The sequence below is a fragment of the Lucilia sericata genome, unplaced genomic scaffold, assembly GCF_015586225.1.
Source record: "Lucilia sericata isolate MDLA Ls3-8-SP2 unplaced genomic scaffold, ASM1558622v1 Contig000185F_arrow, whole genome shotgun sequence".
NCBI classification, from domain to species: domain Eukaryota; kingdom Metazoa; phylum Arthropoda; class Insecta; order Diptera; family Calliphoridae; genus Lucilia; species Lucilia sericata.
In genome coordinates this window covers 241,847-260,720 of record NW_023994213.1, presented here as the reverse complement: position 1 = coordinate 260,720, position 18,874 = coordinate 241,847, and the positions used below count along the sequence as shown (strand labels likewise).

At 27.3% G+C, this 18,874-nt stretch overlaps 2 protein-coding genes across 8 annotated transcripts in view; one reads left to right on the top strand and one right to left on the bottom strand.

The window, feature by feature from the left end:
* LOC119601664 (dedicator of cytokinesis protein 1) overlaps nucleotides 1-15,671 on the bottom strand; it is a 38,868-nt gene extending 23,197 nt beyond the window's left edge. For 3 of the 5 annotated variants that reach the window (XM_037952756.1, XM_037952758.1, XM_037952760.1), the window contains exons 1-2: nucleotides 15,486-15,653; nucleotides 14,435-14,869 (exon numbers count right to left, since the gene is read on the bottom strand). In XM_037952756.1, coding sequence (XP_037808684.1) covers nucleotides 14,435-14,480 — 46 coding nt within the window. In that variant the 5' untranslated portion in view covers nucleotides 14,481-14,869; nucleotides 15,486-15,653. Of the gene's footprint in view, nucleotides 1-14,434; nucleotides 14,870-15,149; nucleotides 15,439-15,485 lie in introns of those variants that run through there. The other 2 variants (XM_037952755.1, XM_037952754.1) reach the window with 2 other exon arrangements.
* Nucleotides 15,672-16,391: 720 nt separating this feature from the next.
* LOC119601676 lies at nucleotides 16,392-18,736 on the top strand. 3 transcript variants are annotated; one of them, XM_037952795.1, is made up of 7 exons: nucleotides 16,392-16,482; nucleotides 16,718-16,857; nucleotides 16,931-17,069; nucleotides 17,127-17,256; nucleotides 17,329-17,423; nucleotides 17,824-18,060; nucleotides 18,121-18,735. In XM_037952795.1, the coding sequence occupies exons 2-7, from the start codon at nucleotides 16,787-16,789 to the stop codon at nucleotides 18,220-18,222; spliced, it is 774 nt and encodes a 257-aa protein (XP_037808723.1). In that variant the 5' UTR covers nucleotides 16,392-16,482; nucleotides 16,718-16,786; the 3' UTR covers nucleotides 18,223-18,735. The 3 variants fall into 3 exon arrangements, with proteins under 3 accessions (XP_037808723.1, XP_037808725.1, XP_037808724.1); XM_037952797.1 differs by having other exon boundaries at nucleotides 16,434-16,482; nucleotides 16,697-16,857; nucleotides 18,121-18,736; XM_037952796.1 differs by having other exon boundaries at nucleotides 16,466-16,632; nucleotides 18,121-18,736.
* Nucleotides 18,737-18,874: the final 138 nt, after the last annotated feature.

Below are 18,874 nucleotides of genomic sequence, written 5' to 3'. Positions count from 1 at the left end.
CTTTCTATTTCAGAATTTGCAGGTTTGTTTTCTTAACAGATCTTAACACTTTTACCTGTTCATATTAAATATTTGTTTTGGTAAACCAAAATGAATCTGGTAAATAACCAATAAATTATTGGTGTAAATTTATAAGTTATTTATAGAAAATTTGTCACAAATTTAAGTCTACTGATTAGCATACAAGCTAAAATATTTAAATAAATTTGTATAAATTTATAAATCTGAAAACAGTTTTTTTCTTCAATAATAATATGGCACAAAATTTATTATAAATTGCGTACAGTGGAAATAATATTTACACTAATATTTAAATAAAGATGATTTTAAAAGTGTTAATAAACCAGTTTTGATTAGAAAATCAAATGAAATCTGTTAAAATAAGTTCGGATATTCAAATGTTATTTTTAACAGAAATAAATTATGTAAATATGTTAATAAATCTTAAAATTATAAACTTGATATATGTATTAAATTCTTAACAAATAAATTGAAATCTAAAGTGCTGGAGTTATTATAAAAGAAATAACAATTTAATTAAATTCATATAAAATTTAAGGCGTATTCCCAAACCCCTTCAAACACCCAGGGAGCAACAAATAATATTCCAAAATTATAATTACCAATCATTATTAAACGGAAGTGAAATAAATAAAAAAAAAACAAAATCATAAAAAGAATGAATGGTAGATAGGTACAACATACATAATAAAACAACAAAAAGAATGAGAACTTAATGCAACAATCCGCCAGACTGCACACACAAAAAAAGGCCAATTTTTTTTAGAAACAGAATAATAATAATGGAAAAAAAATAAAACCAATGTTATGGGTCAATGAATAATTACATATATTGAATACATAAAAGCATACAAAAAAACATGCATTCATGTTGTAGAGACATAAAGGGTGTGCGTGCTTCAAGTGTAGCTAAAATGCAACAAGTTGGTTGCAACATTATTTCTACTTGAATAATCTATATAGCTTCTATATTGCTACTTATGGGTGCGACAACAAACAACTTGAAATGGAAAATAATATTTGTTTAAACAAAATTATTAAAGGGGAAATAGGAAATGATACGGAAAAAATATGCAAAATATACATACATACGTAGCCAAACAACAACAACATAATTAAAACGGAACTAATGGTTTTAATTGAATGAGAAACAAACAGGGAGTTTGAATACCAAAACAAAACAAGTAAGAGTGTTATATTCGGCTATGCCGAATCTTATATACCCACCATCAAACCTCGTTTGACTCGAATGAAACTTACTTATGTCGAATTTCATCTATATATTCGTATTATTAGGCCAGTTATAAGCGTTAAAGGAATTTTCTGAAGGGGACCTTATATGGGGGGTAGGGTCAATCATGGACCGATCAACACAAAATTTTTTAGATAGATTTTGACTCGTATGAAACTTACTTATGACGAATTTCATCTATATACTAGAATTTTTAAGCCAGTAATGAGCGTTAAAGTCATTTTCTGAAGGGGACCTTATATGTGGGGTAGGGTCAATTATGGACCGATCCTCATAAAATTTTGCACAGTGATTTTGGATCACAAGAAACTTACTTAGGTCGAATTTCATCGCTATATTCGTATTTTTAAACAAGTTATGGCTGTTAAAGCTGCTTTTCGAGGGCCACTTGTATGGGGGCTATCCGAAAACGTGGACCGATATTGCCCATTTTCAATACCAAGCAAACCTTACCTATAAGAAATATTTATGTGAAATTTCAACCCTCTAGCTCTTTCCATTCGGACTCTATCGTGCTTTCAACAGACAGACAGACAGACAGACGGACGGACGGACAGACGGACAGACATGGCTAGATCGTCTTAGAATTTAATGAGGACCCAGAATATATATACTTTTGTGGGTCTATGACCAATATTTCGATGTGTTACAAACGGAATGACAAAATCAATATACCCCCCATCTTTTTTGATGGTGGGTATAAAAACACAACTATTAAATAAATTAAAGTTACCTAAGAAATTGTTGTTGTTGTTATTATTATTTGTTTCTGCATTTAAAAAGAAAGTCACTTTTTCTTGGTATTTTTTTTTTATAATCCGTAACTCGCACTCTCTAAAGTATTTTATCATTCATAAAATGTAACATACAATAAAAATAAAATGAAACAAACAAAAAAAGTAACAAGTTTGTGAGATTCACATGCTCAACTCGAATGAAACAATCTTCATGAAAATGTAGTTAAAAGAAACAGTTTTAAGTGTAGCACGCGTATGACATAATAAACAACAAAGTACTATGAGAAAATTACTTCTAACTAAGGGAATAGCTTTAGTACGCTATAAGTAGTAGAGACGAATTGTAGAAACTTTATTTGGGATTTACTATTTCAACTAAAAACTACTGTTTTGTAAGATAAGGAACTGTCCATAACTAAGTAATAAAGACAGTAATGTGTATTGCAAAAGTAGCTTTTAAGGAATTACATAGTAAGCCTTAAACTTAGGCTGTCAGATTGGGCCTGACTCATTTTTAAGTCAGCATTCAAATTCTATTTTGCGTTTAATGCTGTTAATCTTGCAATTACACAAATACTTATTGTTACAAATGGATTGACAAACTAAACTGTTTTAAAAAATTTATGAAGAACTTATTTCTTACAAGTAGTAACACTTGTTATAAATACGACTGGTGGTTGGAAGAGTTGTAATGAAAATATTTGTTTTTTTTATTTATAAAAAGAAAAACTTATTTACTAAATTTAACATAAAGTGAAAAGTTGTTTAAATAATAAAATTTTCCAAAAAACTGTATTTATTCCACAACTAGTTCTTGAAATTATGAGCACAGTCTCATCAATAAATTTTGTTTGAAATGATCATGTTCGGAACTATGTAGTTTTGTAAAAGCTTCATATAGTCTTTATCATTACTATAGAACGTCTTTTGAATCTGGAGTAGCCCCCTAAATACATATATATTTCGATTCAAAAGAAAAAGCTTTTGTATTATACTCCCAGTTCAACAATTTTCACTAGTAGATTTATATTGAAAGCAACATACAATATATAGAATTTGTTGTTGTTATATCATATAAATCTGCGAACGAAAATTGGCTATCGTGTTATAAAAACGGTAACGAGAAGAGAGAGATAATTTTAAGAAATTTTTTAATTAGAACAATGTTTCAGGGAACGAGTTCTACAACTAATTTCGACATCATTTTGATAAAATTTGTAAGCTTGTTATTCGCATATTGTTCGGTTTATAATCGTTCTAGAACTAATTATTCTGTATTATTACGATTAAATTATTACTGCCTCGTCCTCGTAAAAATTCTATGCATATTTTTTTTTAACCCTTAATTACCTACCTGGAATCTCTCAGACTCCAGCGAAACTGTTTTTTGGCTATAACTATTCCTATAATAATCTTTTCTCTTTGCATCTTTCTGTAGCTTCTGATCTCCGCCTATACAGATCCTTTCGCTAGCTCTTGAACGCGGATAGAAGTTCTCTTGGAGTCTGAGAGACTCCAGGTAGGTAATTGCTTAACTTTTTCGGATTCTAAAAGATTCCAGATAGGTACTAAGTTCTTGTTCCAAATCGGATGAAATACACCTCCTAGCTCTCATTGTAGTCTGAGAGACTATAGGTAGGTAATTACGTAACTTTTTGTGTTCCAAATTTACTAAAATACAACTCAGGATACTAGGGTAAATGGCGCTAAACTACTACTAAAAAGCTCCCTTTGTTTTTATTTATCTTTTTATACCCTACACCACTTTAGTGGGGAGGGTATATTGGATTTGTGCTGATGTTTGTAACATACAAAAATATTCGTCCTAGACCCACCTTAAAGTATACCAATCGGCTTAGAATCGTTTTCTGAGTCGATTAAGCTATGTCCGTCCGTCCGTCTGGCTGGCTGGCTGTCCATGTAAACCTTGTGCGCAAGGTACAGGTCGCAATTTTCAAGATAATTGGATGAAATTTTGCACGCACGTTTTATTTGACCTAAGGACGAAGCCTATTGAAAATGGTTAAAATCGGTCCATTATTTCACCTAGCCCCCATAGAACAGAACCCCCCGAAAAGGGCTTCTGAGCTCATAATTATGTTAAATACACAGATATATCGGTAAAGTACGGCACAACTAAGTTTTATAGAAGTCTTGATGACCCTGCCAAATTTCATAAAGATCGGGCCACATTTGACCCTAGCTCCCATACAAAGTCCCCTTCAGAAAATTACTTGAATGTCCCAAATTAGCTTATAAACACAAATATCGCGATGAAATTCAGCACAATAAAATATTATGTCAATATAAATATATTCACAAAATTTTATCGGGCTTGGTCCATATTTGCCCCTAGCCCCCATATAAAGCCTCTTTCAGAAAATTAGTTTTTCATCCATAAATTGCTTAAATGTATCGGAACAAGGGAATATTGAAGATAAATGCTTTATTATGAAAAATAAATCACATTTAATATTCATAACTGGTGTAGGGTATCATATGGTCGGCCACGCCCGACTATAATTTCTTACTTGTTTTTTTCTATATATTTGATTTTATATAGTCAGAATATTGGAGTCCGTCGCGTAATTACTTACGTTACTTCTCGGGGGTAGGTAACTAGAGTTTTAAGTAAATCAAAGTTTAAAATATAAAAAAAATTATTTAATTGCAAAATTAAATTTTCTTCAATGTCAAATTAATTTGAAAACTTTTTTTCGCAACCGGTCAAAATAAAACTACAAATTAAAATTTAATTCTACACAAAAAAAATTTTGTTTCATCATGGTCATTGCTATTGTAATGTCAATAGAATTGTTCTAAAACAGCCGCAACAAAAACACAAAGAAAAACTTGTATACATATATCTCATAAAACAAACATTTTAATGTTTTAGTACACAGTAAGAAACAATCTAAAATGAAATTCTAAATAGTTTTAAAATAGTAGAACTAAAATAAGTATTAATTTTTTTGTTATTCACTGTAATGTTTTAATAGTTTTTAATACCTCGTAGCAGTGTATACTTTCACATGATTATTAAATTAAAACAATTGCTTCTATATGAAACTTTATAAGTTTATACATAAAAAAATAAACAAATAAAACAATAATAACAATAACAACACTAGAAAAACATTCGCACATCGTTTTTTGTGTTTTTGTTTTTCTACATTCTTCCAAGTTGCGAATACAATTTCGAGGAGATTCGTCATCAAAATACCTTGTCTGTCTGTCAAGCAACATTATATTTATAAAAACAACGTCGTCGCAATTTATTATTAAAATAACAAAAATAAAACTAAAAACAAAAAATACAAACAGAAAAATATTACAAAAACAAATAAAGGTTTTAAGAGTTTGTAGGTACGGGGATGGATAAGGTAAATTTTGAAATACCAATTAAAACTTAAAAACAATTAATAATGAAGCTACAGCGATTCCAAAAGTAAAATATGTAGTGAAATTTGTGTTTAAAATAACATGATTTTCAGAAGTGTGTCTGTTCGAATAGGGTTGAAATGGTTTTAAATTGGAGTCCCATTACCTCATACAATCTTCAGTAATGATCATTTGTACAGCTCCAAAAATAGTACTGATTTTTCCAGGCCTGAAACATTTACACATTTGTAGAAAATACCTGTGATTATATTTACTAAAATTTACCTGCAGTTTTCATTTTAGACAACAATTTACTATTTACGAATACATGTAAACAGTTACTAGAAAGAGATTATTTGGTTTGACAATGGTTAAGCAAGAACAGCTGCTGGTCAGTATTCGGTAAGAGGGCTTCAAAAAAGAGATTTACATTTTTTTAGTTACAACAGTAATTCTATAAACATATATATTTATGAACCTTGAGATTTGTTAAATAAAGATTGTCAATAAAATCTTTTAATAACTTCTTTAAATATCAAAATAAATATTTGAATATCCTGAGAAATTTTATTATCCTCAAATAAAACTAATTTTAAAAGTTTGTTTAAAAATCCTCATGTTTTAAATAAAATCTTATGAACAGAGCAATAAGTATGGCCTTACGATATTTTTTTAATTCATCATTTCATCAAATATGTATTTCGTTAAAGATTGTGCAGTAACTACTGCTGCTACTGGGCAGTGCTGCATTTATCAAAAATTCATTTTAAAAAAGTTCTTATTTTTGTAATCAAAATCTTTATAACAGCCCCCTTTGTTGGCTGGTTAAATAGTTTTCTACAATTGTGTTTATGTTTATTGAAGTGTTTTGAAATGCTTTAACAAATATTCCACCCTTTACTCGAAACGCCTGCACGCTCCCTCACTCGCCCCCATTTCAGTTATGCATTCTAAATTACTCATAAGACAACAATACAATCATATCAAAACATTTGATATTTTGATATTGAGTAAATGATCGAACGAATGAAGAAACTAATGAACGAACGTATGCATGAAATCGAATATTTCTAATGGGGTGGAGAAATACCATGATTTTATAAATACATTGGAGGGATGTATAGTTATATAGATGTTTTTCTTTCATATCTATTATAATTCAATTGTGTATGTCATTTAAGAGATTCAAGAAATGTATAGAGTTGTTAATTACTTTACTCAAGATTAAAGTAATTTTGGTTTGAATTCTTCAAATTGCTGCTGCTGCAATTTAGACAAATTCTGCTTGTATTTTCTTGATTCTTGCTTTATCTTAGTCTGTAAATCTTTATAACGCATTGACCCCATTCCCCTTTTCTACAAAACGCAATGTATTTTTCTTAGTTTTGTGTTAAACAACAAAATAATATAATTCTTTTGAACTTATGATTTCTGCTGTTAAGCTTGAAAGTTAAAAATATGTATGTTAAGTTGATTTTTTATATTCTTTTTATGTTTTATGCTTATGTTTCCTCTCTGTTGCTATTTCTCCCCCAGAATTATGAAAAATACCAAAACAACATATTCAAAGGAAGTATTACACACATATTGCTGGCAATCAGTCTGTCTGCCAGTCATTCAATTGTAATAAATAAATAATAAATTTCATAATTTCTTTATACAACAAATTTGTTTTGTTTTTTTATTTAATTGTTTATTGTTCTTGTGTGATTATTGTTAAATGCATTTTAGGAAATACATACTTGCAATAACTTTTAATTTCAACAACAATTAAATTACTTTTTATAGACATTTGATTAATAACTTATGGAGGGGAATGAATAATTAAATTATTTTCAAATTATGTTTTAAGTTTTTATGGAAATGTAATAACTTAAAAAAGGGTTTTACAATGCATATAGTTATTCTATTTTTTATTATTATCACACCATTTGGTATCTGTCAAAATAACAGCTGTCACTTTATATAGAAGTGAGGAGTTGCAGCATATTTATGTGCGTGTGTGCATTTCATTTAATTGGTTAAAGAGTTGCTTAAGTGTCGAAAATGTTTGATTGATGTTAATTATTATTGTTTTATGTTTAAAGTTATTTTATTGAAAATTTTAATAATTTCGGTTTACATTATTTTTGTAAATTTTATATATTTTATATTTTAAATAGTGGTCAGATTAATGACAATTTAATTGGACTTTGTTGAAAGCTGAAATACTTCTAATTATAGCTTTCTTTTCAGATTAGCATGTTTTCATGTTTTCTTTCAAATCATAAATATATTATTACTCTCGGCCCCTTTTAGATGTGTAGACAGACCAGCGTTTTTGCCTCCTTCTTGTTCTTCTTCTTGCATATTCATATTCACAAAAAAATGATTTTATAAAAGGTTTATAAACCTGAAGTAAAATAAAAATATGATCTCTTTTGTATCATAATTTTAACTTCTGTTAAGCAGTCAGGTATTAAGTTCTTGACATACATTTTTATACAATAAGGGGAAAATTCAAACTATTTTAACCATTCTAAAGAACTTGTTTTGTAATCGGTGATATTTTGTTTTATTTCATAAAGGAATCTTTTTAATACTTTCTTATCTTTATTTAAATATGTTTGTTTTTCATTAGAAGGATTTGTTATTATCATAATATTTCCCAGACTACATGTCTTAGATGTATTTGACTTAATTAAATAGTGTGTTGTTTTTTTCGGTAAAAAAAATCCTAACAAACCAACAAGTTCTATGTAAAATGTCAACAAACTATAAAAAAGGGAATATTACATACAACACGATTTACTAAATAAACATTTTCAAATGTTGTACAAATACAGAAATACTCCATCATTTAGCAACAACAACTACTAAAGTTGATGCGGGTGCAGACTGAAAAGAACTTAAGAAATACATTGACTGAATTTCGAGGAGTGCTTCAAAATGCTTTAAAATATTACATCGAAAAGTTTCTATGGAAAACTATCTCAAAATAACTTTTGCTTTAACTCTTTTAAGAAACATAATATGGGCATTAGAGGTACTCTAAAAATATCGATTTTGATAAATTTTAGTCCAATCGCTTCGTAAACTCTTTTTAGAAACTTCATACTAAAAGTCTTTTTCAGTGCAAAGTTTTTTTATTAAAGAACCTTCATGGGAAATATTTATCAAAAATTCCTGTTGAAAACTACTTTCCAAAAATTTCTATAGAAAGCGATTCAACCTAGTTATTACATTATTAGTATATAAAATTACATGAAAACTTTTCAGACCAACTTCCTATAACAAAGTACGGAAAATCCCCCTTTAAAAGACAAACCGAGTTAAGGGATAAAATATACACACATCAAAAAAAAAAAAAAAATTTTATTAAAGACCAAAGAAAATGAAACAAGTGAAACTGACAACAACAACTACAACACTTCAACTATATTTTTAATGCACTTTAAACCAAAAACCAGCTCCAACAACATAAAACCAAAACATTCCCTGTACAGTAGAGTATCTAGTGTAAAATGAGTAGAGTTTGAAAAAAATAATAAAAATTTGTATAGAGTAAAAGTGGTGACAAACAACAGGGTGCGTTGCCTTAACTTCACTCGTACTCTCAATTCGAATTAACTGAACTGTATGTTGCAGCCACACAATAATAATGATAATCGTACAAAGCAAAAAATTAAAAAAAAAAATGTGGCACACATGCACATGTTGTACATATGCAATGTGTAGTACTTAATATATAAATATTCACACACATGAGTAAATTGTAAATTGTTTTTCTTTTGTGAATGAATGAGGCGACTGACTATAGCTTAGGGATATGTATTTGTCAACAGTTTAAAGACTATGAAACAGAGGAACTTAGATATAACGAATAAGGTTTTCATATATTTATATACAGTTTACGATACTCAGAGCTTTCTGATAAGCTGCCCCAAAATCACTCAGATCTTTCAATACCCTTAAGATTTTTCTATAGCTTTTTAACGGGAAAACTATTGGAAACTACATACAATCTGGGGTAAAATCAATCCATCTTGCCCAAACTCCCCTGTATAAATCTTCAAGATTTAGAAACGACGACAAGTGTGAGTGTGTTTATACATATGCATGAGATATTCTATAACATCCATCAGCTCGATGTAAGTTCATCTGATTGCCTGCATATATGTATATTTTTTTATATTTTGCTGCAGTACGTCGTAGTACTTAAGGGCAATATTTAACCCCCGCTATGACAATGTTGATGATGTTTATTATGATGACAGTCTCAGCAGCCAACTTGCTGCTGTTGTTGCTGCTGGTTAAATGGCATCTATGTGAACGCTGTCATTTCTAATAATCTAATGTGGAGGTTCATTTTTCAGTTACTCGTTCACTAATAAAACAATAACGTAATTAAATGAAAATAATTTTATTTTTTCTAAAAGAGTTCTTGCCTATATAAGTAGTAGAGTAAAAATGAGGCAAATAATGATGATGGTCGTTTTAAAATTTAATCATTAAATAGAAACTTCATGTACAACCAGAAATGGGAAATGCGTCATTGATATTTATTGAGGCCGTGAGCATGGCACGCGTACTAAATAAATGTTTTACTGAATAAGTTCTTACTTAACGAAATAATTATTTCTTTCTTTTTTTTAATTTAAAATTTTTAATTATTTTGTATAAAATAAAAGCGTTTAATAGCTACTGCTAACGTGACATGATATGACATGGTAATTAAACAAATTTTACTAAAATATAAAAGGAAAAATAGATACTAAAAGAAACATAGAAAGTTTTAGAGTATTTAACATTCTTCATTAAAAAGTTTTTATAGAAAATACTTTGACCATACTAGTTTTATAGAAAAATCATGTTCCAAAAATTTGTTTTGAAAATTCTTTATCAAAAAGTATATATCGACAACTTATCTTCTAAATGTCTATAAACAAAATTCTTTATCATCATTGACAATTTTCTACAGAATTTTCTGTAGAAAAGATTCTTCGCAAACTCTTCTAAGAAACGTAACATATTCTACATTAAAAGACCACCAGTTTAAAAGTATGAAGAAGAAGCTTTGGAAAATTCCTCATCGAAAATGTCTCCTCTAAATTTCCACAAAAATCTTTTATATAAAATAAAAACTTTCTCAAAAATTAAAAAAAAAAAACTTTCCAAAAGTTCTTCTAACAAATTTATACAAAACGTTTTGTCAAAAAGTTTCATTAGACATTTTTTATAAAATAAAATTAACTTCTTAGAAAATCGAAGTTATCTTAATTTTCAATTCTTACTTTATTATTTCGAAATGCTAAAAATCCCCTTTTAATAGATAACAAGCTAAAAATTAATATGCCAAAATATCTATTACGAATAATTCAAATTTTTATTGATATCATTTATTCTAAAACACACCCTAAAACTCAACTATATAAAAAAACGGCGTAAATTGTGCAAAAAACAGAAATTAGATAAATAATAATTAAGTAAAATACTTCAATAAATTTAAATAACAATACAATATTTTAAATTAAATAGTAAGTAATCATAAATTCCATGGAAATCATCCAAAAGTATTAATCAAGTTTTGTCAATTTATCAATATTCATATTAATAGATTTTGAAAATAAACAAAATAAAAAGAAATTGCACAATCTAACAATGAGGGTGTGTTTAGTGGACAAACAAAAATTAAATGAATAAGGTTCAATAAAACGTAAATAAAACATAAATAAAAATATGACAAAAATGTATATTATATATTATTGTGTATATAAAGGTAATAAACTTTTGCGCGATAATTCAATGATAGTAAATAAATAAATGAAACGAATTTCATTACGTGATGTTTGTTGTCTCTTTGTAAAATTGAAATTATTTTTTTATTATTGAAGAATAAATAAAAAGCAAAAACTACTTAAAAAATAAGCACATTAGAAAATGTGGAGACAACATGTGTTTAAAATAGTATGTCATGTCTAGTAACTAGTATCAAGCATGAACTGTCTACTAGACAGTTTACTGTGTTTTATCACGATGTACAACGACAACTCAATGTCATTATAAAAGTGTGTTAGTGGAGAACAAATAATTAAATGATCAACAAAATCAAAACAATCAGAGGTGGCTAAAGTTTGTACCAAAAGTATCTTTTCCTAAGGAGTAGATTTTTTTATTTTGTTTTCTGCTTGAGCTATAATTCTTATTTTTATAAAAATAAATAATAATCTTAATAATTATTGTAGGCGTAATACTTAAAGTTTATTAAATCTTTACTTTTGTTTGACCTCTTTAGTGCCAACAATAATTTGGTGTTAAATTACACAGTATATACCTACTAATATAATAGTACTTCAAATTGAACATAATATTTTTATCTACAAATTTGGTGGTACACTTACACCAAAGTATTGTAGTGTATAATTCCATTAGTTAAGGTCGGTTATTTGACGGAGCAATGCTAGCTACTACATGTGAGTATTATGGATACGTCATTATCTTGACTATAAATGTAATTAATAAGTTTAGAAGGTAGACGAGTTGCGAGTTGCGGTAGAACAAAAAAATAAGATTAGTTTATAAAAAAAAAGTAGCATGACTATAGCAATAACAAACATAAGTTCTTAAGATAAAAACCATAATAAAAAAAACAACAACAAACAAAAATATTACAAAACAGAAAAATATTCAAGGTATTGAAATAATCTTGTACGAGTACACATTATAATCTAGAAAAATAAATAAGCTTTTCATGAAATAAGTTATAAGAACTCCTAAAAAGTCTTTATCGAAGAGTTTAAATCCAAAACTAATCGTAGAGTCTACAAGAAAATGTAACGTCAAAGAGTTTCTATAGAAAACAGTTTTCTGTTCAGTAAAAGAAAATCTTTTAGTTATTATAATACAAAAATGTTGAAAACTTAATTAAAATCTACATCAACAATTAGATAAACAATGAAATAAAACGGTCATTAACAATAGTCCAAAGAAACAAATGGATAACTTAAACAAAAAGTAAATCCAATTAAAGATGATGATGCTCACTGCACATTAAAAACTAAGAATATTATATGCTAATTGTAATAAATGAAAAAAAAAACTATATAACAAATTGAGATCAAGATTCTTTTGTTTCAAGAAAACGTTGACAAGACATCAAGGTAAACCAAAGTCAAGTATTCGAAAATGAAACATAAAACAATGAAATAAACTGAGAAAAAAAATATATAAAAGTGTAACATTTTACGGTTGCATTTTGTATAACAACAACTACATACAATGTTCCACAATAACTCGTGCAACAAGTTACACAGCAGGAGGTCACTCGCCTTTTTCAAAACAACAAACTTTTGTATAGTTTTTAAAAATAAAAACAGAAAAATACCAAAAAATAAAAAAGAAACACTTAAAATTGAAATAAACCAGAAGAATATAAACATTTCGTTTTTTTTTTTTTCTTTTTTTGGGTAAAACAAGAAAAATAAACCATGAAATTTAAAATTTTATTTAATGAATCACGTCACATCTCATCATTTTGTAGTATAATTTCTTTAGAAACTTTATTACATTTATGTATATGTATACAGCTGGTTGGTTGCCTGGCTACAGCGGGATGCTGTTGGCTAAGTTGGAAATTTTGTAAAGGTGTGTTTTTAGTTTTTCTCTCTTCAGGCCACTTCAAATATCAAGGAGTTACAGATACAAAAAGTAATTTGTTTTAATATTTTCTTCAAGTATCCATAATTAAAATTTTTGTTTAGAGAAATCTTTTTTTTGGAAAAATGTTAACAACTTTATTTGTTTTTAATTAGAAATGCTTTAATTCAAATAGAATTTACAGTGCTATAAACAAAATGAAAATAATTATTTCTTAAAGAACAACACACTTAAAAAATGTATATTAATATTTCTTTTAAAAATAAAAATAATTATTTTTATTTTATCTTTACTAAGAAAAAAAAATTTTGAAATTAAAATTGTTCTAATTTTAGAACTAGATCATCAAATCAAATACAAAATTAAGCAATGATATCAGCAATTTTAAATCTTTTTAGATTAAATTTTATAATGTATACCTATATGTAGCTTTATACGTACTTTCTGCACTTCTCGAGACCCGATTTATTTTGTTTTGAAAACAATTACAATTAATTATTAGTTTTTTTTTCAGTAAAAGACAATAATATTGAAAATAGTTGAATTTTCTTTAAAATTGTTTTAATAGTTTTTATGTAGATAGATGACTTATCGTTATATTTTTCTTCGAAATATTATCAGGAGTTTTTTTGTAAAAAAGTTCTTCAGCCAAGTTTTCACAGAAAGTTTTTTATAGAATTCTTGAGTTGGATATTAATCGAATCTAAACCGGTTTTCAGGTCGAATATCTAATACATATTCAAAACAAACGTAAACGTTTACTGGACACCATAATACTCCAACCTGAAATAGATCTCATAGACCTGGCATACAAATGATAAATGGAATTTCAAATTGTAAAAATCAGCATAAAATTTTTACTTTTTTTAATTACGGTTGTACAAAATCTATATTTAGGGAAAATTAAGGGGACTTTTTCAGTTAGTAGACAATTCAAAATATGTATTAGTCGATGGATTAGCCAATAGAGTAACCGATAAATTAGTTCATTTAGTCCACTGATAAGAGACTAGATAACTGAGTTATCTATGTATATATAAGACGTATGTTGTCTATTCTATAGACTACATAGAATAGGCCAAATACTAAATCGTAGAAAAGTCGTTAGACTGTCCATAATCTAGACAAAAGTAATTTAAAATTGTACCCATTGTTATACCATTATACTTTTAGAGTTAAAATTATAGCAAACAAGTACAAATTCTGACAATACTGATACACATACATACTGAAAGTTTAGAGTTAAAGAATCTCCAATATTTATGCTTCACTGTATCCACTAGTGTCCTGCTTTAGCCAACTTTCACCTAAACTTTCCTCCGGCTTTTTTTCAACTCATAATTGCTCTAAATTTATGTACATACTAAATTTATTAGAGTAACAAATGTGTATTAAAAAAAAAACTTACCAATTCCAAAGACTTGTTTGGGATTACAATCACTCCACACCGTCATGTTGATGCAAGTTTGTTTATTAATTTCAAAATTTTAGACAAAAAAGAAGAAACTGAAAAAGTTGTGTGTTAATTTTCAAATACTCCTGCAGCCACCGCCTGCCTCTGCTCCACGAGTTTGGAAATTTTGTTAATAATAACGATGATGGTGATGATGTTCAACAAACACAAACATTTTTCATAATAGTAATGAGAATTGTTGTTGGAGAGGTTTTTTAAATTAATTTTTAGCTGTTTAAAGAATTTCAACGTTTGGATTATTCATTGTGTAACTATAAGTAACTATTTTCGTTTATTTATTTAAAGGTCATTTAATTAATAGTTTATTTTGTTTTTAATAAGAAAATTTATAAAACTTCTTTTGAAAATTTGTTCACATTTCACAATAATCTATAAAAATAAATACAAATAATAATAAAATTATAAGTTTATAATTTTAACAACGATAATTAATATTAAAGCAATTGTAATAAAGATGTTGACGCATGTTTATTGTGTCATTATGTAGAAATTTATTAACAAAAAGGTTATTAAAAAACACCAAATTAAATCACTATGAATTTCCACTCCCGCTTTTTTGTATACTACTTCACTTTTCTTTTCCTAACTATTATTTTAGGCAATAAATTAAAAACAAAAAATAATTTTTAATTAAAATATTTTTGCGTACATTCTTTTGTTTTTAATTGGGAGTTGGCTGGTTGTTGTTCAGACTGACTGACACACTCGATACGAATCATTCACTCAATTCACTCCATGAGCCGTTAATTTAATCTTGAAAAGAAAACAACAACAAAAAACCGACAAAAATGTTTTCTTCGTTTATTTCACACTCGGTTCGTTATTATCATGATTATCATTACTATACTTGTTGTTGTTGTTGAGCTAACTCGGTTAATAATTAAAAAAATTGACTAATTTTGTTTTAGTGGAATCTTTCGCCTCCATTTAACACAGTACTTTTATTTTCTTTAGAATTATTATTTAATGTATTTTATTTTAATACCTTTTTTCATGCAGAAATTTCACTGTTTTCTTTTTTTTCTGTTATTTACTTTTAAAGCAATCTTTCAAATTTTTTGTATATACATTAAAAAAAAAAAACAAGTAAAAACATTTAAAATAATATCTATCTATCCGTTCGTTTATGTTTTACAACCTTTCGTCGTTATGAATGAATTGCAACTAAAAGATGAAGAAGGAAAAATAAAGAATAACGATGATGAAGAAGAATGAAGTTAAACTAAATAGCAGTGTTGATAATATTGTCGAACAACGCCGAAAAATAAACCTCTTAAAAATAATACAATTTTATAATGCCTATTCTCCAAATTGAAAATTATCTAATTCATTTACAGATAGAATTTATATTTTTATAACCATGGAAACCAAAATAAGCAAATGCATGTTATAGTGCCTCGTATGTATTCATGGACAAGACAAATTTCAAAGTTATTTAAGAATTGCATAATTTGATTTGAATAGCATATTTTAATTTCTTATTATTTTTATTTATTTATTATTTAGTAAAAAATTGAATTGAACTTTGTGTGAGAAGTACAATAATAATATATTTCAATAAGGAAATAGATTTAAAACTATACAAAATGGATCATTGGTATACCATTGTACTTTTGAATTGACCAAAAGAGTACAATTGCCCCAATTTTCCCATCCCTGCCGCAAGGTGAAGTGACTAGTAAATTCAGAAAAATTACCTGAATTCGTTATATATGGATTTCATCAGCGTCGGTTGTAAAAGAGTTATCATTTATCGGGAGTTTGGTATTCGCGAAATAAATTTTAGACAACAAAATTACATTTTGAATTATTTGATACGTTCTAGCGATTTTTGTAAAAAAATCTAGCATTTCCCAGTGTTTTGATTTGATGGGAAATGTTTGAAAAAGTTGGCAACTTTGGTTTTGACACTTGTCATAATTAAAAGAAAACATTCCAATATATGTTTTCATTTACAACAAAACTCTTTTATTTATTTTTTGGTAATTAAAACTAAATTTAATAATAAAATTTAAGAATTTTGAACTAAAAGTATATTTAAAAAGTGAATAAACGTTTCTATAAAAAAACGTTGTGTTGCAAGTTAAAGAATTTAATACGAAAACATTACTAACACATGGGTGCTGCCAGGGGTAACGCCCTGTTTTGTTTTTTAATAATTTTACCTAATATAAAGCAATTTTAATAATTAAATAGTTGAATTTTCTATAATTGCAGTTTACTTTTATTGTTTTACTTAAAACAAAAGCTCAAATTTACTAGCAATTTTAAAAAAACGGCATCGACATGAATTATGGGCGTAAGACTCCCTCGACCTATCGATCAAATCCCTCTGTGTATTCCCATACCACGGGAAGGTAAGTTTTGTTAAAAGATCTTAAAAACATATATGTAGGTATCTAGTTAATTAATTATTTTCTTGCTTTTAAGATCTTCTACAAATCTTCATACCGTCAAATCACGTTCCACACGTTCGGTGCGTATACCTTGGTACCAAAGACCCATTCTAAAGAACAATCAATATATTGATATACAAAAAAATGCCATGATGATTGGTTTATTTGCCATAGTAAGTATTGTTACTCCTAAAAATTTAAATTTATAAATTATTTGGTGTCATTTTTAGTTTTTGGCTTTATTCACCATTGGCACTGCCATCTTTGATATATATTGTTTGGCCATGGCTGCGCCTGGTTCAACACATTATGGTTATTATATTATATCATATGAATTTGTGTATGTTGGCAACAAACATGGTGAGTTATAGTTTGTTTTTAATTATTATTAATTAAAATTTATATTTGATTAATTTCAATTTATAATTTCAGTACGCAACATGTTGATGGTATTTGCTTTATTTTCATTAGTATTGGGTGTTATAATATTATTTACCAGTATACTGCTAGTAGTAGCTTTAAGAAAGGTATGTTTTTATAAAATCATTAATTTACTTTGAATTCTTCAACGTGGATAATATATTACATATCTTTTTCGCATATTAGTTAGCTGGGATTATTTTGTAATTCGTTTCGAAAGGATAATCCCATTTTAAATCTTATTACACATTAATCTCCAAGAATTTATTTAATTTCTTTTTTATTATAACATTTCACTTTTAATTTTTCACAAGCATCATAAACATGGAAAACAAAATCGTTTTGTTTTAATACCGGTAACATTTGTTTTTCAGTTCATTATCATCCACAAAAACACCTGTTTTCTGAATACTTAAACTTTAAATTGGCTATCAAATATCTCCAACATATTACTTTATATTAAAAAATATTTAATTATTATTTCTCTTTTTTCTTTTTTATTAACAGGAATATGAACGTAAAATTTTACCCTGGCTTTGGACCTTTGCCATATTTACTGTATGGCGCTTTTTGTCTCTACTATTCTTTGCCATTGTCAATGATTTGTATTTTGCCTACAATGCTGTCATGGTATTTTTATGGTCCGTTTTTGTTTTGATTTGCATCTTAGGTTGGTGTGTGGTTTATTCATTATTCCTGGAGTTAGTAGATCTAACGAAATTAGAAGATTTGGCTCACTTAAGAGTAAGTAAGAATAATTTCATCTTAGTACTTTTATTAATTATATACTTCATTGTATTGTAGATGGGTACTATGGCTTCTTTACATGCCTCCACTGCCAATTCCTTAGCCGGTTCACGTCCCACTACACCACATAGTACTGTTTCTACTATGCCAGTTGGTTGAGTTTACTGTAATGCACAAATATTGGCATTTTTTAAGAATCTCTCTGCAATTACTTTTTTATATGTATTACTATCGAAACCGTCCCATATTTTTAATGTTTACTTTATCAATATCTTTTTAATGCCTTAAAGTAGAAAACATTCCATCGATATATAATTTTGTTTAAAAATGTTAACACATTTATTTATATGTATGTATTTAGAAGTGCCTTAATTGAAAAAAAAAGACATCATTATTTGTTCTTTACACAGTAGTAGTTGATTGATTATAAAGCTTACAAATTGTTTTTAAGTACATTTTTACATTTAATAGATTTATATATATTTTTTAGTATGTAAGCTGAAAATTGTACCGTCCATTTTTTATATAATACATAATTATATGTAATATGTATTTGCTAATTAAACGAATACAAATAAGGATTTTAAAAATTTATTTAAAACATTTTTTATCTCAAATATTATTGAAAATATTTAACATATCAGTCAATAAAAGAAAATAAAACAATTTTTTTCATTATTAAAATAGTTTTTAATTCAGCAACGAATTATGATTCAGCTGGCTATAACTGAATTTAAACATTATTTTTTTTATCAAAATTCAGTTAGCTGAATTGTAAGTTTTATTACTTATTTATTTTTTAAATTCAGAA